The 25,831-nt window shown below is 37.1% G+C and overlaps 1 protein-coding gene across 5 annotated transcripts; it reads left to right on the top strand.

The window, feature by feature from the left end:
- Positions 1–6,966: 6,966 nt before the first annotated feature.
- Positions 6,967–13,440, top strand: LOC132033570 (pentatricopeptide repeat-containing protein At1g50270). Of its 5 annotated transcripts, none has more exons than XR_009408817.1 (3): positions 6,967–8,870; positions 11,479–11,561; positions 11,706–13,440. XR_009408817.1 is itself a non-coding variant. In XM_059423591.1 (2 exons), the coding sequence occupies exon 1, from the start codon at positions 7,042–7,044 to the stop codon at positions 8,851–8,853; it is 1,812 nt and encodes a 603-aa protein (XP_059279574.1). In that variant the 5' UTR covers positions 6,967–7,041; the 3' UTR covers positions 8,854–8,870; positions 11,467–13,440. The 5 variants fall into 5 exon arrangements, 2 of the variants coding, with proteins under 2 accessions (XP_059279574.1, XP_059279562.1); XR_009408822.1 differs by having other exon boundaries at positions 11,467–11,561; XR_009408816.1 differs by having other exon boundaries at positions 9,692–11,561.
- The last annotated feature ends 12,391 nt before the right edge of the window (positions 13,441–25,831 follow it).

The raw sequence follows: 25,831 nt of genomic DNA, 5'->3' as shown, positions 1-25,831 counted from the left end.
TCTTTAAAGCCCAACAAACACTTGATGTTTACGGATAATGCAAGGCCTAAAGCAAAATTCACTTTATGTTTACACATTTATGGACATTTGAATACTCTGGATATAATAATAGTACGAGGAATCAATGCAGAGTATGGAAGCAGTGGCTGAAATGACCAACAAACACCTCGTAGATGCAATCAGGGGCGAATTTATAGCCCTATTTATAGGGCATGTGAACTCATGCTCTCTCTGAAATGAGGTATATTTTCTAAAACTGATCTAATGTTAGCTGTTAGTGCCCATGCTTAAGAAAGGTTGACCGGCGCACTTGGAGGAAAGCTTAATTATTTGCATAGAGGAAAAAGGATCAATTCCCACTTGATGCTTTTCCTATATATCTGGTTGAAACAGATATATACCGAGACTATCCCTGCTTTATAGGCAGAGGAATAACAGAATCTTTGAGAAAAAAGAAGAAAATCAAGTAGTATAGCTAGAGAATTAACATGCATATATAATGTTAGGGCATTAGAAAGAGTTATGATCATGTTGCAAAAGCCGCACCATTGGAGGTTGAAGAAATAACAAGCAGCTAGGATAGCAAATTGGGATAGCTGAGTTTTGACATGAACAGTAAGCTGAGGCATACAACTGTAATTATTCACTTGGTTATTAATCAAAAGATTAGTTACCAAAAAAACTGAAAATTGTAAAGGTAAATCATTTCTAAGTATAAAAAGGTACTCCCTCCGTCTCAAAATGATTGTCTTAGTTTGACTTGACACAAAGTTTAAGAAATAAAGGAAGACTTTTGAAATGTGTGGTTCAAAATAAGCCTTAGATATTTGTGTGGCTATAAATCATCTTATAAAGTTAAATTGTTTCTAAATATAGAAAGGTGACAATTTTTTTGGAACAAACTAAAAAGGAAAGGAAGACAATCTTTTTGGGACAGAGGGAGTATCAATTTTTAAGACAAATTAATAAGAATATAATGCCACATATATCCCTCTACTTTGAGATTGTACACTTTGCTCCAAGTTTGGCTTAGCTGATATAAAATAGCTGATAAGCGTTATGGGTTGATAATCATTTTTAAGTGTTAAAGCTGATTTAATAGATAAGCAGTTACGTATTTGGATAAAAATGTTGAAACTTATAATAAGCATTTGAAGTATTTGACATTTGACAGAAAAAGTGTTGGTAAACAGACTTTCTGTTAAAATTATTTAAATACCCTTAAAGTTGCTTGCACTAATACGAACATTATTTTTAAAAGATTTTAAATTCGAAATTGATTCAAATAAAAAATAATGCTTGCCTCATTTTATTTTTAATACAAAATTAATTAAATCGAATTCTTTTTTTTTTTGTTAAATTAAAAGTACTTATAAGCTAAAAAATAAGTTGGAAAATCGACTTATTGTTATGAAATTATGAATGTCCATTTCTCAAATATAATGCTCCTTCCACCATGTTAATGGTTCTCCCTTTTTCTTCCACCATGTTAATGGCTCTCCCTTTTTCTTCCACCATTTCATATATTAAATACATATGTATTACTATAAATAGAGGCATAAATTTTCATATGAGATACACTTGTAACACATTTTGGAAGAATAGTAAAAATCTCTCCTCTTTTGTCATTCTATTTCTATGGTTTTCATCCATTAATATTGTGACTCTTTTAGCTTCATTTTATAACACGTTATCAGCACGAGACTCGTCGTTCGAGCAAATACTTTAAAGCCTCGAAGGTATTGATTTTCTATTTTTCTTTACTAATGGCAAATCTTACCAAACGTGAATTTGTAGCTTTAGATATATCCGGCAATACCTATATGTCTTGGATTCTTGACGCCGAAATTCACCTTAATGCGATGGGTAGACACCATCAAAGATAAAAATGAGGCATCAAACCAAAAGACCGTGCCAAGGCAATGATATTCCTTCGCCATCACCTTGATGAGGACTTGAAAATGGAATATCTCCGTTAAAGATCCTCTTACTCTATGGAATAATTTAAAAGATAGATATGACCGAAGATGGTCATACTTCCACAAGCACGTTTTGATTGGCTCCATTTAAGGCTACAAGATTTTAAATCTATTAAAGCATATAATTACGCCATGTTTAAAATTATTTCTCAATTGAAATTATGCGGTGAAAATATCACTGATCATGATATGCTAGAGAAAACATTTTCCACTTTTCCTGCCTCGAGTATGCTCCTGCAGCAGCAATACCGAGAAATGAAGTTCAAGAAATATTCTGATCTAATCGCACATCTTCTAGTGGCTGAACAGAATAATGAATTATTAATGAAAAATCATGAAAGCCGACCCACTGATCGCCCATTCACGAAGTGAATGAGGCAAATTTTCGCCATTCTAGGCGTGGAAGAGGTCGTGGCCCTGGTCGTGGTCATGGCCGTGGTCAAGGAAGAAATTTTAGTCATGATTCTCGTCTTGCACCAAATAATACCCTTCACCACCAGCGGTGTAAAAGGAAGGATGAAAAGTATGAACCGCGGGCAAAAGAAAAATTCAGAAAATAAATGCTTCCGATGTGGAGGAAAGGGCACGGGTCACGTACTTGTCGTACGCCAAAGCACCTAATTATCTTTGTATCAAGCTTCTCTCAAAAGGGCGAGAAAAGATGCCGAAACAAATTTTATTTACGAAGATAATGTTGAGCCCATGCATCTAGATGTGGCAGATTTCTTTGAACTCCCTGAAGAAAAAATAGATCATTTGATCGGTGATGGATCTGTAAAAACTTAGATATTTCATACGTGTCGTTTGCATGTGCTTATGTTTCCATGAAGTGTGTGTAACGCTTTGTTTAAATAGTAATATATGTAATAAAATGTGTGTAATGCTTTACCTAATCATAATATCTACTTCGATATTCACTTTATCTAATATTTCATTTTGAAGAATCTATGGAAATCCCTCAAATTTTATTTGGATCAATGACCAATCATGAAGATATTTGTGTGATTGATAGTGGAACAACACATACCATATTCAAAGATGAGAAATACTTTTCTCACTTGCGTAGAAAAAGGGGAAATATTAATACAATTTCTGGAAATTCGAAATTGATTGAAGGCTCCGGAAGAGCTACTATATTTCTGACTAAGGGGACGAAACTTGTTATAGAGGATGCATTATTCTCTTCTAAATCCCCAAGAAACTTGTTAAGTTTCAAAGATATCCGCCGTAATGGATATCACACTGAGACATTAAACGAAATAAATGATGAATATCTTGCCATTACAAAGAATGTCTCCGGCCAGAAATATGTTTTGGAGAAATTGTCAACTTTGTCTTCTGGTCTGTATTATGCAAAAATTAGTACAATTGAAGCACACTCGATCGTAAACCAGAAGTTTAATGATTCAAGTACTTTTTTGCTTTGGCATGACCGAATAGGTCACCCTGGATCAATAATGATGACGAATTATTGAAAATTCAAATGGGCATCCACTTAAGAACCGAAGATTCTTGAAAGTGGTGAATTTTCATGTCTTTGCTTGTTATCGGGGTAAATTGATAGCTAAGTCATCACCAATGAAAGTTGACGTTGAATCTCTGCTTTTCTAGAGCGTATACATGGGGATATATGTGGACCTATTCACCCATCTTGTGGGTCATTCAGATATTTTATGGTTCTAATAGATGCGTCTTCGAGGTGGTCTCATGTATGCCTCATATCGTCTCGCAACCTGGCGTTTGCAAAGTTATTGGCACAAATAATACGCTTAAGAGCACAGTTCCCAGATTATCCTATTAAGGCTATACGTCTTGATAATGCTGGAGAATTTACATCCCAAACTTTTGATGATTATTGTTTATCAGTTGGGATAAAAGTTGAACATCCCGTAGCTCATGTTCATACCCAAAATGGCCTTGCTGAGTCATTTATTAAGCGTTTGCAATTGATAGCAAGACCATTACTTATGAAAACACGGTTGCCTACCACTGTTTGGGGTCATGCTATCTTACATGCAGCATCCCTTATTCGCCTCAGACCGAGTCATTATAATAAATACTCCCCGTCTCAATTAGGATTTGGTCATGAACCAAATATTGCTCATCTCTGAATATTTGATTGTGTTGTATATGTGCCAGTAGCATCACCACAACGCACTAAGATGGACCCTCAAAGAAGGTTAGGAATATATGTCGGGCTTGAATCACCCTCTATTATTCGCTATCTTGAACCATTAACGGGAGATTTATTCACTGCACGATTTGCGGATTGTCGATTTGATGAAACAAATTTCCCACAATTAGGGGGAGAGAGAAAGAAGAAACCAAAAGAGAAATTGCGTGGAAAGTTTCATCACTATCTCATTTTGATCCACGTGCCTATATGTGAGCGGGGAGATCCAAAAGATCATCCACTTGCAGAAAATAGCAAATCAAATGCCGGACGGATTTTGATTTGAAAAGAATAACTAAGTCGCATATCCTGCAGAGAATGTGCCTATTCGAATTGACGTTCCAAAGGGACAATATACTAGTGTCATAGCCTCTGAATCTCATCCACGCCTGAAGCGTGGTAGGCCATTGGGCTCCAAGGATAAAAATCCTAGAAAAAGAAATACAAACAATGATCAGAATGACACTATGAAAGGATCTCATGAAGAGGTTCAAGATCTGATTAATCCTGATATTCCTGAAGAAATCGGCAAACCCGAGACTCCGGTGAGTAAAGAACTATCATTAAGTTTCTTGGTGATGAGGTCAATTTGAATCATTCGAAAATTGTGGTGAATAGTGTTTTTGCATATAATGTTGCACTAAATATTATGAAAGGCAGTGAGGATCAGGAACCTCAATCCGTCGAAGAATGTCGACGAAGATATGATTGGCCAAAATGGAAAGAAGCAATTCAATCAGAATTGAATTCACTTGCTAAACGTGAGGTTTTGGACTGTAGTCCAAACGCCTAATGGTGTAAAACAGGTTGGCCACAAATGGGTCTTTGTACGGAAAAGAAATGAGAGAAATGAAATTGTACGATACAAAGCACGCCTTGTTGCACAAGGATTCTCTCAAAGACCCGGCGTTGACTATGAAGAAACGTATTCACCAGTTATGGATGCTATAACATTTCGATACCTTATCGGTTTAGCTGTATATGAAACCCTTGAAATACATCTGATGGATGTGGTTGCAGCTTATCTTTATGGCTCACTTGATAATGAAATTTATATGAAAATCCCTGAAGGATATAAAATGCCTGAAGCATTTGGTTTAAAGTCTCGGGAAATGTATTCAATCAGATTACAAAGATCATTATATGGTTTAAAACAATCAGGGCGCATGTGGTATAATCGCTTAAGTGAGTACTTGATAAATGAAGGATATACAAATGATGCCATTTGTCCATGTGTTTTTATTAAGAAAACAAAATCAGGGTTCATTATACTTGCTGTTTATGTTGATGACATAAATCTCATTGGAACTTCAGAAGAGCTCCAAAAGGCGATTGAATATTTGAAGGAAGAATTTGAGATGAAAGATCTCGGAAAGACAAAACTCTGTCTTGGTCTGCAAATTGAACATTTCACAAATGGGATCTTTATCCATCAATCTGCATATATAGAGAAAGTTTTAAAACGGTTTTACATGGACAATGCGCATCCTTTAAGTACTCCAATGATTGTTCGCTCACTTGAAGTGAGTAAAGATCGTTCCGACCTCAAGAAGAAAATGAAGAGCTTCTTGGTCCTCGAAGTACCATATCTTAGTGCAATTGGTGCACTTATGTATCTTGCTAACGCTACAAGACCTGACATAGCGTTCTCTGTTAATTTGCTAGCAAGATATAGCTCTTCTCCTACACGAAGACATTGGAACGGAGTTAAGCATATATTGCGATATTTGAAGGGAACTAGCGATATGGGTCTGTTTTATACTAACAAAGGTAGTACAGATCTTGTTGGTTATGCAGATGCAGGTTATTTATCTGATCCACATAAAGCTCGATCTCAAACAGGCTATCTGTTTACATGCGGAGGTCTTGCTATATCATGGCGATCCACAAAGATCCATTGTTGCTACTTCTTCGAATCATGCCGAGATAATAGCTATTCATGAAGCAAGTAGAGAATGTGTGTGGTTGAGATCGGTGATACATTCCATCGAGAGAAAGATGTGGCTTGAAATGTGATACAAAAATACACGGTATTATATGAAGATAATGCTTTTGCATGCATAGCTCAATTAAAGGGAGGATTTATAAAAGGAGATAGAACGAAGCATATTTCACCAAAGTTATTTTTCACATGATCTCCGGAAGAATGGTGATATTGATGTACAATGTATTCGTTCAAGTGACAATCCCATATTTGTTCACCAAATCTTTGCCAACTTCAACTCTTGAGAAGATGATATTTAAGATTGGAATGCGAAGACTCCGACATCTGAATCTTGGTCTTCGTCAGGGGGAGTGAAAATACGCGTTGTACTCTTTTTCCCTTAATCAAGTTTTGTCCCATTGGGTTTTCTTGGTAAGGTTTTTAATGAGGCAACTCTCAAAGCGTATTACTAGATATGTGTACTCTATTTCCTTCATTGAGGCTTTTTCCCACGTGGTTTTTCCCAATAAGGTTTTTAACGATGCACATCATCTATGGACATCAGGGGAGTGTTATGAAATTATGAATGTCCATTTCTCAAATATAATGCTCCTTCCACCATGTTAATGGTTCTCCTTTTCTTCCACCATGTTAATGGCTCTCCTTTTTCTTCCACCATTTCATATATTAAATACATATGTATTACTATAAATAGAGGCATAAATTTTCATATGAGATACACTTGTAACACATTTTGGAAGAATAGTAAAAATCTCTCCTCTTTTGTCATTCTATTTCTATGGTTTTCATCCATTAATATTGTGACTCTTTTAGCTTCATTTTATAACACTTATAACTTATTTTAGCTTAGAAGCACTTGACAGCACATTTATTTTTACATAAACCAAACAAGTGCTTATCTTAGCCAAGGGAAATTCTTCTACTACACTGCATGGCAAGGGAAAATGCTACCTTTGAATGAAAAATTGAAGTCCTTGTTCTTCTTGAAAGGATGGAATTTGAACCATCTCAAACAGATCACCTGCGTTGTGATCACTTGTGGCCTCTCACATCAACATCACAGTTCCTTTTTCAGCAAATTTCTCCGCCTTTCCTTACTTCTTCCTTCATTCCCATCTTCTTATGCTTATTCTCTCTTCGGTCACATCAGAAACCCCACTATACATACATGGAACGTCTTCTTGAAAGGCTTTTCTAATACTTCACATCCTCAAAAGTCTATTACTTTCTATATGCAAATGCGCCAAGATGGGGTTTTTCCTAATAAACATACATTTCCTTTGCTTCTAAGAGCCTTTTCTAGAGCCAAGAATGAAAACCTACATCTACTTTTAGCTCAAATATTGAAGTTTGGTTTCATTTCTGACCAGTTTGTGCAGAATTCTTTGGTTTCTTGTTTCGCCAGCAGTGGGTACGTGGCCCTTGCACGCCAAGTGTTCGATGAAATTACGCAAAAGGATGTGCTTTCTTATACTGCATTGATTGATGGGTATGCCAGGAATGCTCTGCCAGTTAAAGCATTGGAACTTTTTATGGAGATGAGAGAAGCACAAGTTAAGGTGGATGAAGTGGCTGTTGTAGCAGCTCTTTCTCCTGCTGGAACATTGAGATGTGTTTGGTTTGGGAGATGTCTTCATGCTTTCTATGTGGAGGCTGGGAGGGTTTCTAGGGATGTTTACATTGGTAGTGCTCTTGTTGATATGTATGCTAAATGCGGGTTTTGGGATGATGCCTTGAAAGTTTTTGAAGACATGCCTTACAAGAATCTTATTTCTTGGAGTGCTATGATTGCTGGTTGTGTAAATTGCAATAGATTTAAGGAAGCACTCTGTGTTTTCGAAGAGATGCTGTCCGGAAAGGTTGTGCCCAATCAAGTAACATTGACAAGCGTGCTCAGTGCATCTACTAGGCTTGGAGCACTGGAGCAAGGAAGATGGATTGCTAATTATATAAAAGAACACAACATAAAGTTTAATACAGCACTTGGCACTGCTTTGATAGATATGTATGCAAAGTGTGGGTGCATTGAAAAGGCATTGTTGGTTTTTGAGAAGTTGCCAAATAAAGATGTTTATGTATGGACTGCTATGATCAATGGCTTGGCAACACATGGTGATGCTGAAAATTCCTTGGCCTTCTTCTTAGAAATGTTGAGAGATGATTTAAGGCCCAATGAAGTAACCTTCATTGGCATTCTCAGTGCTTGTTCTCATGGAGGACTCGTGGATGAAGGACGACGGTTGTTCTCATTAATGGACCAAGTTTATGGTGTAAAACCTAATTTAGATCATTATGGCTGTATGGTCGATCTTCTGGGCCGGGCAGGGTATCTGGAAGAAGCTTGTAAATTGATTCAAGACATGCCTATGAAACCTACTCCTAGCATATGGGGCGCTCTCTTCGGTTCATGCATGATTCACAAGGCTTATGAATTAGGTGAATGGATAGGAAGACATCTAATCGACATACAGCCTTATCACTGTGGCAGATATTCACTCTTGGCAAATTTGTATTCTACTTGTAAAAATTGGGAAGGGGTCGCTCAAGTTAGGAAAATGATGAAAGAGATGGGTGTGGAGAAGACCCGAGGGTGTAGTTGGATCGAATTGAACGGGGAAGTGCATGAGTTTATTGCCTTTGATGGTTCACATGCTAAGTCTGAATATGTTTACACCATTTTGGATAACCTAGTCAGTCAACTACGACACATTACCATTTCTCCATGTGCTGATTCTTTAGTTCTTGAGAGTAGCTGAAAGTAACCAGAGTTTAGGTATGATGAACTTCCAATACAGCCTCAGTTAATCTGACTTTATTTGCATGATGCTTGTTGTGAATATTGGTTTCAACTTGAAGATTAAGTGTTAAGAAAGAAAAGCTCTGAGATCTGATTGTTTGTTGCTTGTTTGTATATATCACCTAATTTGTCTATTCCATGCTACTTTTTCAACGCTCTCATCTCAAACTTCTAGATTTGATGCTCTCATTGTGGGTTTGTACATTCTGTTTTCAAATAACTAGATGCTCTAGAGATGTCTAACTCTCTAACATTTACTTTCTTGGCTTTGACCTTTCTTTCCCTGATTATTCTCACAACTAAATATCGTAAAACCGAAACAGAATTTCTTTATTGCCCTTCCAGGTTGAGTTGCGCATGCATGTAAAATATTATATTAACAACAAAATTTTGTAAAGAAAAATAAATAGAAATAAGATAGTTGAAAAAGAACAACAGTAACTTAGCTCTAGATCCTTTCCCTTCATAAATTTTGGATTTCCACCCCTGAACTACTTCCAAGGTCGAATGTATTTGCTAAGAGAACTGGAGCCATGGAGAATCAAAGTATCAGTTCGCCGGTGTTATCAAAGGTGAAAAGCACAAGAAAGCTCTAAGGTCTGTTGGGGGTTTAAGCGCAGTGCGCAAAACAAAGCGCGGGCTTTGATGAAAAAGGGCACAAATGGAGAAAAAAAATACAAATATGTATATGTAGTCCAAGACTAATAATTATAAGCATGAATAGATAATATATAGACAAAGATTTTTTAAAAAAAAGTTATGATAAAGTGAAATGTAATTATTTGTCGCCTCTTCAGGATTTGCTCATTGGCAAGGAAAAGTATGCCTTAGAGCCTTGTGACGACACTGAAGCACCCACTAAGCGAGGCGAAGCACTCAACATGTCTTGCACCTTGCTCCTGGGCTTAAGTGCGCCTTTGACAACACTGCAGTTCGCTTACAAATTACAAGTTGCTGTCACATCTTAGCTAGTTTAAGGATAATCTTGGCATCCTTGCAAAATCTGAAAGGCTTCTTTGAGGATGACATCACCATTTTGGTGTCTCTTGACTAACATGGATCCTTACTAACTTTGGTAGAGCTCCTGCCTGTTAATAGTTTAACTGAAATTCCCTACACGGTTCAGATGTTGGTTTTTTAAATGCGTGGAAAGGAGTAATAGATACCTCAACATCAGAAGATTGTCCCAAGATTTAGTCTGAAACTTAAGTATTAGCCTTTTTCGCAGCATACAGCAGCTTTAGGTTATTTCATCCTTATGAATTTTGGCACTGACCCTATCTCCTCTATTTACTTTTATTACCCATGATGCCATTCTCATAGATCACTGCATCCTTAGCCTTATGATCCACAATTACTCTCTAATTGGAGATGTGACTTGACAAGTTTTCAGCTTCATCTTTATTCATTGTTCCAAGTTTTGCCAGCAAGTCTGTACTGTTGAACATCAATGTAGACTTGAAAAGTGTATGCAATCCCTCTAATTGAAGCTTTTTAATAAGTTGGCTCCTCAGAATAAAATCTTTACAGCATTTGGACTTCTAGAAAACTATATCAGCACAAATAAGAGGGCAGGCTCAATTCTTCATCTTTTGGGCTTATGCCATTCAAGGAAACCTTGAGATAATTTATCGTTCAGTGTTATCAAAGGCATGCTTGAAGCGCGCTTAAGCCCTAAAGCGATACATAAAACATGTTGAGCGCTTCGCCTCGCTAGCGGGCACCTTAGTGTTGTCATCAAGACTCTCTGACATACTTTTCCTTGCCAATGAGCATAATCCTGAAGAGGCGACACAAAATAATTGATATTTTACTTTACCATAAAAAAAATTCAATTTCTCTGTCCAGATATTTGTTATTCATGCTTATAATTATTAGTCTTGGACTACACACACATATTATTTTTTTCATCATTAAAACCTACACTTTAATTGCGCTGTATGCTTAAAATTCCAACTGATCTTAGAGTTTTTTGCGCTTTTCGCCTTTGATAACACTGTTATAGTTTGATATATAGGCTAAGTGAAGGATGCCATACCCTCTTTTTTACACCCTCATTCCTCATAAATGTCTGAATGTGGGTTCCCATCTGATTCTTCTTACAATGACCATGTGAGAAGAACCCTATTGAAAAGGATCCTCACCTCCAACCAAGAGGTTGAGTGTGAGTCACTAAGTGATAAAAGGTCTCTATTGACTACTGGACTGGGGGTTTCAGGAATGTGGCTTACCACATAAAAATTATTGTGGGTTCTGTTGCTTCTATATTGGGCCCAAAGGACAAAGCTCTCTGACATGGTTCTGATAGAGGGTAGATTTGTTGTAGCTTCTAGAAACCATGAATGGTGGTTTCCAAAAGATGCCACTTGGTTTGATAGGATTTGAAGTCTTCGATAGGGCTGATCTTACTAGGTTCTATACTCACACATACCTTGTATTTATTCCTCCTGAAGTTGAATCGCCTTATAATTTTTCTCAGCTCAGCCCCATTAGTCTGAGTAACAATTCTAACAGGATTATATCCAGGATCCTATCAACAGACTGGCTATTCTTCTTCCTAAACTTATTTCAGTGAATCAATCAGGTTTTCTTAAGGGCAGTCTAATTAGCGAGGATATTTTATTGGCTCAGAGATAGTCCATGGAATCAAAGGAAAGAATTATGGAGGTAATGTTTTCATGAAGCTTCTTGATATGTCCATAGTTTATCACAAAGTATCTTGGATTTTCTTGACTAGGTTCTCCAGAGGTTTGGATTACTGACATTATCTGCAGATTCATCTCAAATGTATGGTACTCTAATTTTTAACAGGACCAGGAAAGGATTTTTTTCATTCTTCAAGGGCACTCAAGCAGGGCTATCTTCCCTGCACTTTTCATCTTAGGTGCAGAGGTGCTTTCTAAAATGCTAAGTCAGCTCTATGGAGATGAAGAATGCATTGGTTTTACAATGCAGCGGAAAGGACCACAATTAAATCATTTGTGCTATGCAAAATGTTGTGATTGTCATCACCTCTCGAGGAAAAAGATTCACTTGCTTGCTTCTGAAGCAGTTGAGGCATTATGAAGACATGTTAGGAGATGAATCAACAGAGAGAAAAGCTTCTTTCTCACCCATGTAGACACAGATCAAAGGACAAGGGATGGAATCAAAAGATGGATTGGTTTTCAGCATCAAAAGTTTCCACTACAGTACTTGCGGTGTCCTATCTGTAATGGCAGAAAAAGGTTGAATTATTTTGCTCGGGGTTGGCAAAGTTACTTACACCAGGTGGTAGGGCGGTGATTATAATAGTTTTGCAATCTCAAACCTTACACCTATTTGCAGCTAATTACTCCGTGTAAAATCAAAATCAGGCTAGTTATACTTTGCTATCTTCTTTTGGGGCCAAAAGGAATGGAAAGTAAATTATCATTGGAGTTCTTGGCTGAACCTCTGTTTTCCTACAAATGAGGGAGGGTTGGGATTTAAGAGGCTGGAGGAAATTTATGAATCTGTTGAAACGAAATGGAGGTGGAGAATAAGGACTCAAAAGAACTCGTGGTCTGAATTCCTAATTACAAAATATTTCCGGAGAAGTCATCTAGTGTCAATGTGTTGGCACTCTGGAAAATCTTATATCTGGAAACACTTGACGGAGATCAAGTACCACACTGAACCAAATTTGATATGGAGAACTGTGCTGGAAATAGTAATTCACCGCGGGACAAGTGGACAGGTTTGGGGCCCTTAGCCTTTTCTTACAGTCTGGCCAGGAAACCTGGAAATCTTATGGTCAGTGATTGCATTATTAATGATGAATGGGATGTTTCAAAGCTAACTGAGTTGATACCAGAATATTTGATGGATCACATCTTGGGGCTCATACTCTTTACAGATGAGCCTCTATGGAGCTTAACTAATGATGGAGAATTCTCATGCTATACCGGATGGAATGCAATCAGACAGTTCAGAGATGAGCACACAGTACTATCTAGGGTGTGGATCCTTTTAAGATCTCCTTTTTCATGTGGAGATTAATCAAAAGGGAACTCATCAACGGGTCTGCAGATAGTTTCAAGGTGCAATTGCTGGTGAACACTAGTAGAGGAGACAATTGAGCATTTGTTATACAAAGGGCAGCTGGCTAGAAGAGCATGGACATTTTTTGGGGGGTTCATATGGAATAAGATTTCATACTCAGTCAACACTTGCAGCTTGGTGGAATCATGGTGCCAGAAACTCTACGCAGAATCATATATAGCTGCAGAAGACCAGGTGCAGTTGTAAATATGGTCAGAAAAGTATAACTTTTACATGTGCTATTGATTCTGTGGAATTTGGATCTTGTTTTAACGTGAATTATCCTTGGTACAGAATCTGTTAGATGGTTGAAGTTTACAAGCCTGTTCTTGCCCGCAGGATTGTCTTTTTTTTCCTCAATTAGGATGGGCATTCAGAAAATGTCAGTGAATATCTAACAAAAGAAGTTTTCAGTTTAGGATTTGTATGGTTTTAGATATATGTGAATGATTGAGCAAATATGATATTCGTATTTTTGTTGTTACATATTTTTCTTTTTTTGTGAAATAGTCTCGTTTACATACTTGATGACGTTCTCTCTTTTTTTTTTTTTTTTTTTCATTTTTCATTTTTTTGTTTTCCCCGCTGAAGATAACTTCTTTCTGAAGACAGAAATACAAATGCTCAGAAATTTACCAAATAGCGTACCCATTATGAATAAAACAGCTAAACCAGAGCAGTAATATAAAGTTTAACAAATTCTACACAGTGAAGAAATGATTGACGGAAACAAGAGGACCAATTTAAGAATTATATGTATTTCCTTAATTATGTGTTTCCTTAAACTACGATTCTAGCAAAACACTAACATGAAACCAAAACACTAGCTTACAGGAAACAAACTTGCTCATGTTTTGGCAACTGAAGGAAGTATGGTCGCTACTAATCTACTAGTGTTTTTGCAGTCTCCTCCGTCCTGGGCAATGGCAACCTTACTACAAGACAAAGAGGGTCATAGTAGTACTAAAAAAGTTGGTCCTTTGGCTTGTAATAGTTTAGCTAAGCTAGGTAATCTTAATGTAATCAACTCTACTGTACTAGTTGACTCTACCACAACAGTCAACTCTGCTGTAATAGCTACTTAGTATTAATGAAATAAATCGTTTCTACCCAAAAAAATAAATAAATAAAATAAAATATCAACTGCATGCATATCTACTAAAATACAAATTCGCATGTCAACCAAAGTCCATAACTTGTCCAGATCTTATCATTCCATTTGTATGAATCGACTTGCTCCCGAATTTGCATAGAGAAAAGGTAACGAACAATTTAAAAATTATAAAAAAGATCAACGGAGGTAAGAACGACATGAGCGGTATAAGTTCAAGCAATATGTCCACAATGCATAACTTAAACTCACTGCTCACAAGGGCGACTCAATATTATTGGTGGCCTAAAGCCACGTTTTCAATGAGATGTCTTAAAAAATTTTTAAAAGAAAACATTCATACATATTTTTTATTGAAATCTATTTTTCTAGCCCTTTTAGATGCAAAATTATGAATAATTGTTTTATAATCGATTTTTTTTTAATCTAAAATCTATTTTTTAGCTTTTACTACGAAATTCTCCTTCAATATTCATCTCAGTTGCAATTTTCTTAGCAGATACCACAACAATTACAAATCATTCTTCTTTATATATATTTTTTAAAAAGTTAGACATCTTAGTTGATCTATGACAATATCAATATGCATATCTTCCGATAATAAAGTTTTACAAGTGAATTATCTACGGATAATAGATCATACCAACAATAGTCATATTACTTGTTAGATTCTGTGACACCTCGTACTTTTGTACGTTGAGTTTCGCAGCGAGTTAGTCGTCGTTATCTTTTTACCATTTTCAGAACTTATAATGCAAAAATTAGTGTCAGAACACGTAAGTTTGACAAGTTCATGACTCGAAATAAAGCTATCGATTACTCGCTACAACATGAAACATAATCTAAAATGCTGAAAATAGATACTTAAGCATACTTTGCGCACAAATATAAAACCAGCAAATCTAAAACTTAAACAAACAAAATGAGAAAAATAGTGAAAGGAAATTACCTGTTGCGGAGCAGCGAATGGAACGACTAGAGTTGCGATTCTCAACCTTTCACCGATGACTTGAACATTTCACTTTGAGCCAGTGAAGAGAAATTAAAAGTGAGAAAGGAAAGTTAGATTTTTGGAAGAAACTTAAACAAAACCAAACAACTTGGAGGCTTGGGATCGAAATTCCCTGTAGCCTAAACTTTCAAGTGTTATCGTGTTTGAATCTTCAAAAATCCGTAGTCTGGAAATGAAGAAGTGGAGGCTCTGATTCCAACTTGTCACGACTCAACTAGTGGATTGAGCGGGCACCCACACTAACCCCTCTAGTGGGCGAACCCTTCCCTTAATCAAAATTCATTTCAAGCATACGTAAAGGAAATAGAAATATTTAAGCAGTCTTAGCATATATAAGATAGAATAAATGCGGAATAAGAACTACATCATCCCCAGAGAATCTAGTCTGTAACAGTACAAGAACTACTAAATACTACAAGTCTGAATTGCCATTCAAGGCTCATAAGCATAAAAGGGATAATTGTCTGAAAGGCAATAGACAGATAATAAGATGAGTGGAAACTCTAGCTGTAGATCTGGCAGTGGGTCACCCTGAATCTCCAAATAAGACTGCCTTGGGAATCACTCACGAAGGCCTAACGTGGATCCTGTAGCGAACTCTGCACTCAGAAAAGAGTACAACAAGGTAGTATCAGTACAAATACTATATACTGGTCGGTATCATAGGTCGACAACAATTAGTTCATATATATGAAGAAAGAAATTAACAAGTAGACATGTAAGTAATCAAGCACACTCACGAACTAATTCAACATAAGATCAATCCAGATATCAAGTGCCATATACAAGCCAAGTAATGAAGAATGGATGTAAGTATGAATGCATATGCGATGCAATGCACTAGCCAATTGTCCCTACCGTACACACATGCTAAGGACGGAAACCTCCATGTCTTAATAGTCATGACCCATGGGGGATCCGTGAAGTCCATGTACACCCTCGTTGCAGCAAGAAACTTCGGGCAGCGAGTATAACACATTCCGCTCCGGTAGCAACCTCCGGCAAAGACCTCAGATGTTCCACTTTCGCACTTATCATCATTTAGTTCCAAGTCACAGTTTATATCAATGCATCATATGAAATGAGAATGTATGCCATGCATGATATCTCAAACAACAGTAAATCATAATCAAGATCTCATCCGTGTCTTATCATAAGTACACATCACGATTCAAGCCTAATCTTATTATTCTTCATTTTTCTGATGATAAGTGACATAACAAGAGAGAGATGAATGCATACACAAGTCATAACATAGCAAACAAGGCGACAAGCCCACAAACAACAACATAACTAACCTAATAGGATTTCACCTCCACACCATACCCAAAGGCCTAACATGTTTTCCCTGTCAATATCTAACTCCTACATATGCTTCACTAATTGGATTCTAACCAAAAAAGTAAACCGTAACCTACCTCGATCCCTAGCAGGTGCCACGAACTATCCCACGAGATCCTTGCCCTTCCCACGAGCTTCCGAACGTTCAAAGTACATTCAAAAACATAATCTACATAAGAAACGAAGATTAACGATACCCATATTTCTACAATACTATTCGAATAGAAAACAACCTTTTTTAAAAAGGAAACTGGGCCCACAAGGGCAAAATAGGAATTTCAAGTAAAAATCAGTTAATCAACGCTGTGAGGTCCAATACTATCCCTTAATTACTAATTAACCCCACTTTATCATCAATTCCAACATTAGATCGAAAACCCCCAAATTAGAGAACCTAATTTCCATGACTTTGATTCTTGAAATAAAAGAAAGATTCAAGCATGGGAACTAATTACCCAATGATTAGATTGTAGAAATCAGTAAATTTACCAATAAAACCCAATTAGATTGAAAGAGATTTATAATCATCATCCTAGGGTTCATGAACCCATCTTCCCAAAATAGCTCATTGAAACTACCATGGACAACTCTGATCTGGCAAATGCACAACTCCCCGAATATCACCATTGGTCACTCGAACTGAATCCAACCTTTACGAAACCAATTACAGTCCTACCACACTTCTGTGGCGACCAATTCTAAACCTTCTCTCATAAATACTCAATCATGTGCCGTCACCTTGACTCTAAAGGCTAAATTCTATCTCAGTCATCAACTTAGTAGTGAAGAACTATATCTATGATTGCAATCTTCATGTTTCCTCAACTTTCACCGGATATGCAAATCTGACCGAACCCCATAAACTCTAAATACATCAAATTCTCCTCGTGCTTTCTCTTAACTTGCTCATGATCCCGAACACTTCAACGCAAACATGTGGCCTCAATTAATACACCTTTAACCATCGAATCTCCCATAGTAACACCTCGATACGCCTAACACAATTCCGAAAGCATCAAATCTCGCAATCTCTTGCAACAACCTTGCACAATTTTTCCCAAGTCTTTAATATTCCAAAAATGCTCACCCAAGCTATCCAGTTAGTAATACTTACACATAACCCACTACCACGAATACGGTCTCATCTCGAACACATAACTCTAACCTTAAAATTATAGAGGTTCCCAAAATTCCTTCTCGTTAGACAACTCTAGCTCATCCAATGAAGAGTGCTACGAAATTACCCATCTTGGTATAACACAAGCCACCTTTCCATAAACCTTAGCATGTCGGTCACTGAAATTTTCTTCTCACCAGTCGCTGATCAGAAACCTCACGGAACTTCGTCATAACACTTAGTCCATTTATTTAGACTTCCTTCTTTAAGCGTACTTAAAAATCACACTTCATTCGATAGATGCAAGACAACAACACCACAATCCTTACCTGACCCAAGCAATCCCGAAGATGTACCTTACTCCTACCGATTCTCGAGCAACTATACCTTTATCTTAACTCTTCACTTTCTCTATTCCATTCAGATCACATTCACCGCCACCGACCAACCATCACCCAACCCCGCTCAAAAGTATACTGCAAAATCATAGGTCCTGCCAAATAGCTGAGTCAATCTTAGAGATAGTACTATGCCGCACACTCAGTGATAACGTCCAAATCCACTTCTCAAAGAGAAAGTGTATACGGTCGTATGCAATATAATTTACCCGACTATGAGTCGGGGTCGATCCCACAGGGAACAATATACTAGGCGATTTAAATAAGTAAGAAATTATCACTTTCTACGCTAAGCCAAACACTTGATAATATTTTAATTTTTGAGAAAATTATACCTAATGCGAAAATATAAACTAATCTAGAAAGCAAGTAAAATGATCAATGGCCACAAGTTTGGGAATAAAGGAAAATACGCTCAAATAACGATCCAATGTATTTCACGATTTTACAACTAAGAGCAAGTTTACGTTAGTTAGATAATGATTTCTAAAATCTCATTGAAAATCTTCCAACCAAATCAATGAATTTCACTCTAAGCTTTTCTAAGCCTTAGAGTGTGATATCAGGCACAATTAATATAATCTCAAGTAACTTTCCTATCTCTAGCTCAAGTTATTAGATGAGGGTTATGCCCCCAAATTCTTGTTAATTAATCTTTTCCAACTCAATTCTCCTCTTCCGAGCTCAAATGGAAGTAAATGGGCGGGTCTTAGGGTTAGCTAATCCCTTAAGAAACATTAAAGAGCAAGATTAACTAAAACAACATTAACTCACTTCATTAGGAATAAAAATCATTCAATACATAAGCAAAACAAGAGTTTCAATCCAAACTTTAACAATGTATACTCCATAAACAAAGGTTCAAGTATAGAAATGAAATACTACACACTTAAATATTCAATACATAACAAGAAATTGAAGAAATGAGTAAAGGGGTAAGAAATTTCTCATCAAAACTTCAAATCTTCAATCCCCAAGTGTGGGTGTTGGAACCCTAGCTCTCCAAGACTTGTAAAATGGCCAAAGATGATAGATATTTTGCCCAAGTCTTGCTTTTATAGTTCAACAACTTTTCCCATCAAAATATGACAAAAACAGCCTCCATATTTTCAGATTTTAGAATTTACAAAACTGTCAATTGGACAGTTTTGCACAGTTTTTGCAAAACATCTCTTCAATTTGGCCTCTTTTTGACTTTTTTTTTCACTTGGTTTCTTCCAAAGCTCTTCTTGATTATATAAACCTATAAAATGGAAGTAAACGACATTTAATGCACTATTTTCTCAATCAAAACATAGCAACAATCTAAGATTAAAGAAGAAATAAGGTGATAAAATACCAACTTATCACTCAGACAACCGAGAGTTTCCTCTGTCTCACTCGAACATCAAACTGGGAACCACTCTAAATCCGGCGCATCACGTAAACCATTTCATAGTTATGTTGGTTTTTGAAGTTCAAACAGAAACACATAATTAATATAATTGACAGAATTCATAAATAATTAATGATTAAGTAATTATAGTATTAATTTAACATTGTCTCTTCGATGTGATAACAAAAAGATAGAGTATTACTCTATCAGGGATTTTTTGAATTTAAATCTATCTTATCTTGAATAACTATCCATATTTCCATACATCTATATAAAGTTAGCTAGAGCTAAGATGATTGGCACTTTCAAAAGTTAAACAGTAACTTATTTATTTTTTCCTTTTTTTCTGATTCTTTTTATTTAACCTATGTTTAAAAGCCCAGCTTTTGAAGAGCGGTTTTCTATTCCGAAAATCTCTAATTTATTGTTGATTGATGTTGTAGAAACTAAACAAGACTTCTTCAAGAGACCTGTTTGCCAGCACAACTATAGAAATGGAGAAGTACGATCATTATGGAAGGAGGAGTTGTGGAAGATTAGAGCAAAGAAACTGAACAGGGTAAGCCTACAACACATATGAAAGCAACAATTCTTTAAATAATTTACTTTAATTTCTACAATCAAAACTGACCTGTTTTTCTTTTTTACTGGAATGTTTATAGTTTTCTTGCCACGTTTGAAGGTGCTTTATCTTTTGGAGCAAGAATGAAATATGCAATCCCGATCAGTGTCTTCGATTTTATTTTATTTTAAATTTCTCTACATGAGTTCTACTTTAAGATTGAATTATTATTTAATTCTATGCGACAAATTTTCGTTATTTCCTTATTTTTTGGAATACTCGACAAACATATACTTCGAGCGCACTATTAAATGAATTGACGAAACTTGAATTAGATGGAGGACGTATGAAACAAATCGAGAATTTTGACTCTTATCTCCTTCTTAGGAGAAGAAGTCAAGGAGATCAGGTTAACTTCTAACTTTCGTACAAGCGGTCTTTTTGCAGTATTATTTATTTTTCAAAGTCTTTGGATATATGAAATATTTGCAACATCAAAATTTCCTTTCTTGCATCACGAAATTTTTAGTCATTACTTCAACTCTTTAATTCAAAATCTTGATATGATATTAACATGACAATAAGTTGGATTACCGACATTTTAGACGATTAAAATGACAAAGATAAGATTAAGAACAAATTTTAAATTTAATGAAACCTTATACTTTTTATAAGACTAAGAATATAGTTTTTAAATACTAAAAAATTCCACAATATGATATTTAAAAATAAATAACTCAAAATAAAAAGGTGATTTTTATATTATCTTTATTTATTAAAATTTACAATTTAATTAGATATTAAAAGGTATTAATTGATACAAAAATAAAATCTGTGCGAGCCTCTTAATTCCATTTTAAAGTGGAATACTTCACCCCAGTTTTTTCATTAAATTTATTTTTTATGGATTCATGTATACTTGCTAATCTTATCCGATATTAGATCATTTGGAAATTTAGCACACATTTCAGTTTATATTAAATTAGATATTTACAACATATTAAATTAATTAGAATTCTCATAGAATTAAGACAGAAATAATGAATGGCTTATGAAAGAATAACAGAACATATCATGCTTGCTCTACTTAAAACTTATCCGCAATTTGACCTGAAAAATAATTTTTTGAGACTTTAAGTTGAAGATAAACATATTTCTAATTCTCTAACATTATCATATTTATCTGCAATTTGAATTCGAATTTAAAATAAACCTTTTATGAACTTAAATTGAATATATTTTTTTTGAAGTCTTTTTATCATTGTTTTACTTTTCTGCAATTAGAATTGAGTTAAAAAATAAATTATTTATAAATTAAATTGAAGATAAGAACTTTTTGTTTCATTATCATTATCATACTCATCAACAATTTGAATATCTGTTGATATTAAATCTTATATGAATTTAAATTGATCATAACTATTTTTTAAAAATTCTGTACCATTATCCTACTTATAAGCAATTTGATTTTACTTAAATAAATAAATTGTCTATTAATTAAATTGAAGATAAATATCCTATTAAATTCTTTATCATTGTCCTGCACTTTTGTGGTTTCATTAATTAGATGACAGTTTTTACAGCAAATTGAATACCCAATTAAAATCCTTTTATGTTTAGACTTCATTTTTGGTAATGTTTTTTGCTACCAAGTAACAATATGCACAAGCAAATACTGAAGCCGGATATATGCTTCAGAATGATATATTCCCCGTTCTTTCATTCATGTTCGTGTTTGTATTAATAAACCCTTTTTTTTTCCTTGTAAAAGTTCCTTTAATATAGATTACCGACTTTTTAGTTTTTTTTTTTTTTTAAATATATATGTTTAAAGTATATTCTTTTAAAAGTAATTAAAGTGCGCGCACAAATTTATCATGAACTATAATTAGTATTCAATTGAAGAGTAGGAGAGTTCAACTTTAAATTCTCCTGCTCAGCGGTAATATGCTATAATTGAACAAAACTAAGAAATTAGTAAGTATATACTAGAGATGTGTATTATTATATGGTTTAAAAACAAATAAAATCAATTGTGATGTGTACAAGAATAACTTAAAAGGAGGTTACATACTTAACATTTTTAAGAATAAATAATTTTAAGCATACAAAGAATTTATCCAAATGCAAGATTTACTATGTGGTTAACACTCATAAATATAGTGGTTATCTTCTACAGATTAAATAAATGGGGTTTAAGTTGATTTTTGTTGTTCACTCTTTCCTTTTTAATAGAGTAGAAGTATCTATCAATTTATCTGTACATTGGTTGAAAGAGTCACCGTTTGTTTCAAGTTATTTTTTGGTTTTCATCGTATTTCATATTACAAAAATGTCATGGCAAAGGACAGAGACATGACTTTTCTGTGAAAATCGAATGAAGAATTTTGTATAGTTCCTGTACAAATGAATGATTGAATGTGGCTATCTCATGTGATGTAATATTGTAACGACCCTTCCGGTCGTTATGAAAAATGTAGGATCACCCCACCAAATAGAACCTTCCCAAGGGTAGTAGTGCTAATAGAAACTCGATTTTATAAGTCTAAGAACTGAAAATTTGACTTGTGTGTTGGTTCGCCCACTAGGAGTTAGTGTGGGTGCCGGTCATGGCGGGTTGGGTCGTGACAGAATTGGTATCAAAGCTTAGGGTTCGTCGATCTCATCGTACAAGGACATGTCTAGTAGAGTCTTGCGGATCGGTACGGAGACGTCTGTACTTATCTTTGAGAGGCTACCAGACACTAGGAAAATTCCCTTTTCTTTCTTTCTTTCTTTCTTTCGTGCTACTTGATTCCAATTGGTATCTGCTGATTCAAATTGGTATCTAACTATCCTTCACTCTCTCGCAGATGGCGAGAACACGCGCGGCAGCAGCTAGAGGAAGGGGTGGAGGCAGAGGAGCCGGTAGAGGGGCGGCCCCAGCTGGAGGCGGAGTCCCAGTTGTTGATCTCGTGCCTCCAGTGGTTCCAAATGAGCCCGTGGGAGAGGCGACCACCCCAACCAAAGAAGAGGGGGCCCCACCGGAGCCGGCCGGCTACTCCCGTATGCTATGGCACAGGTGCAACATTGGCTGCATGAGTTATCACAGGCTGGAGCTATACCAGTCATTCCAGCACGTAGGGGCGCAGGAGTAGCAGCCCCAGGCCCGAATAGTGTTCAGGCTCTGGGGGTTCAGCATGCCGCAGCAATGGCACCTCGCCTGGATGAAGTTTCGAGTTTTGAGGCCTGTCCGAGCCAGTTGCAGGGCCAGTGGTGTCAGGCAAAGAGCATGATTTGTTTTGGAGGTTCACTAAAATGAAGCCTCCGATTTTCTATGGTACTGAGTCAGAGGATGCATATGAGTTCATCATAGACTGTCACGAGAGGCTCCATAAGATGGGGGCTGTGGACAAATACGGTGTAGAGTTTGTGACCTTCTAGTTCTTGGGTGATGCCCAGCTATGGTGGAGGGCCTATGTGGAGTGCAGGCCAGCTGGGTCTTCTCCGTTGACTTGGGTTCAGTTCTATTTTGTGTTTTTGGATAAGTACATCCTACGTACTCTAAGGGACCGAAGGAAGGATGAGTTCGCTAATATTGATCAGGGGAACACATATGTTGCTGTGTACGAGTACCGTTTCCACTCCTTGTCTCGATATGCTCTTCAATTGCTGCCCACTGAGGGGGAGAGGATCCGGCGGTTCGTGAAGGGATTGAACACTGGGCTTCAGTTATCGCCCTCTTCAGCTCGTAGCCCCTGGGGCTTCATTCCAGGAGGTAATGGAGCATGTTCGTGTGGTTGAGGGATTAAACAGGGAAGTCATGTAAAGCAGGTAGAAAAAAAGGCCCGAAGGGGTGGGGTTTTCAACAACTCCTTCTCGAGGGGTCAGAGTTCACAGATATATTCAGGGCGTCCGGTTCAGTCCGCGATGCGTGTGTGTTAGCTAGGGGCCTATCAGGGGCAAATTATCAGGCTTTCCATTCGCATGGGGGCTATACTGCATCATCAGCTTCTGTTCAGCGACCTACGCTCGACCGTGCATGTTACAAGTATGGTGAGATAGGGCACATTAAGAGGTATTGCCCCAGGCTCAGACAGAGTGGGCAGGGGACTCAGCATCAGGCTCCCCGAGCTCCGTTTACACCAGATAGAGGGGGTAAGGATCGCGCACCGGCAGGGCGGGGCGGCCACACCGTGAGTAGGGGTGGTGCCCAGCCTAACCGAGGCGGTCCTCAGGTAGGTAGAGGCGGACAGCAGCCCAGTAGGGGCGGGGCCCAGATCGGACAAGGAAATCGTGGTGGTTCACAGGCTACAGGAGGGCGCAGTCATTTGTACGCTGTTCTAGGTCAGCCTGAGGCTGAGGCCTCCGATGCTATCATCACAGGTACTATCTCAGTTTATGACTGGATGGCTTATGTTTTATTTGATCCATGTTCTGCTTTTTGTTATGTATCTACATATTTTGCTATGGGTTTGGATATGGTGTGTGATACTCTTGATGTTCCTATTTATGTATCTACTCCGGTTGGGGATTCAGTGGTGGTAGATAGAGTCTACCCTTCTTGTGCGATTACTTTTATGGGGTATAGTACTTGGGCAGATTTGATGATCCTAGATATGGTAGACTTCGATGTCATTTTGGGCATAAGTTGGTTGTCCCCGCACTATGCTATACTTGATTACCATTCTTAGACTGTTACCTTAGCCATGCCTGGGGCAGCTAGACTTAAGTGGAAGGGTAACCTTAGTCCCCTCCCTAAGAAAGTCATATCCTTCGTTCGTGATAGGAAGCTAGTGGAGAAGGATTGTCTAGCTTACTTGGCACATATCCGTGACACCAGTGCAGATACTTCATCTATTGATTCGGTTCCTGTGGTACGCGAGTTTGCGGATGTATTCCCCGCAGACTTGCCTGGTATGCCACCTGATCGTGATATTGATTTTAGGATTGATTTAGACCTAGGGACTCGTCCTATCTCTATTCCACCCTATAGGAGCACCAACAGAACTCAGGGAATTGAAAGAGCAGCTGCAAGATCTTTTGAGTAAGGGTTTTATTCGCCCGAGTACCCCTCCTTGGGGTGCTCCTGTGTTGTTCGTTAAGAAGAAGGACGGGTCTATGCGTATGTGTATTGATTACCGTCAGCTGAATAAGGCAACCATTCGGAATAAGTATCCCGTTCCCTATATTGATGACTTGTTTGATCAGTTGTAAGGAGCTTCTGTGTTCTCTAAAATTGACTTAAGGTCAGGGTATCACCAATTGAAGATTCGAGCAGAGGATGTTCCTAAGACAGCTTTTCGGACCAGGTCTGGATACTATGAGTTCTTGGTTATGTCTTTCGGTCTTACTAATGCCCCAGCTGCGTTCATGAATTTGATGAACAGTGTGTTTAAGCCCTTTTTAGACTCATTCGTAATAGTGTTCATTGATGATATCCTGGTGTACTCTAAAAGTACGGAGGAGCATGAGAAACATTTGAGGATTGCTCTTGGGGTGCATGGGAGAAGGAGTCGTATGCTAAATTCTCCAAGTGTGAATTCTGGTTGTCTTCTGTATCCTTCTTGGGGCATGTAATTTCGAAAGAAGGGATTATGGTAGATCCTCAGAAAATTCAGGTAGTCAGGGAGTGGGCTAGGCCCACATCAGTGACCGAGATCCGTAGTTTTGTGGGTCTGGCTAGCTACTATTGTCAGTTTGTGAAAGAGTTTGCCTCTATTGCTTCTCATTTGACTCGCTTGACTCAAAAAGAGGTACTGTTTCAGTGGTCCAACGAGTGTGAGGAGAGCTTTCAAAAGCTCAAGACATTGTTGACTACAACACCTATTCTAGCATTGCCTGTGGAGGGCAAGGATTTTATTGTTTATTGTGATACTTCACGTTCTGGTTTGGGTGCTGTTTTGATGTGGGAAAAGAAGGTGATTGCCTATGCTTCTTGGCAGTTGAAAGTGCATGAGAAGAACTATCCTACTCACGA

This window comes from Lycium ferocissimum, chromosome 2 (genome assembly GCF_029784015.1).
Source record: "Lycium ferocissimum isolate CSIRO_LF1 chromosome 2, AGI_CSIRO_Lferr_CH_V1, whole genome shotgun sequence".
Taxonomy (NCBI): domain Eukaryota; kingdom Viridiplantae; phylum Streptophyta; class Magnoliopsida; order Solanales; family Solanaceae; genus Lycium; species Lycium ferocissimum.
The sequence above is the reverse complement of the archived record's forward strand: the minus strand, read 5'-3'. Positions and strand labels throughout refer to the sequence as shown.

Bases quoted from the DNA above. Each gene is read 5' to 3' on its own strand.
- LOC132033570 (XM_059423591.1), top strand. From the start codon at position 7,042: ATGCTACCTTTGAATGAAAAATTGAAGTCCTTGTTCTTCTTGAAAGGA.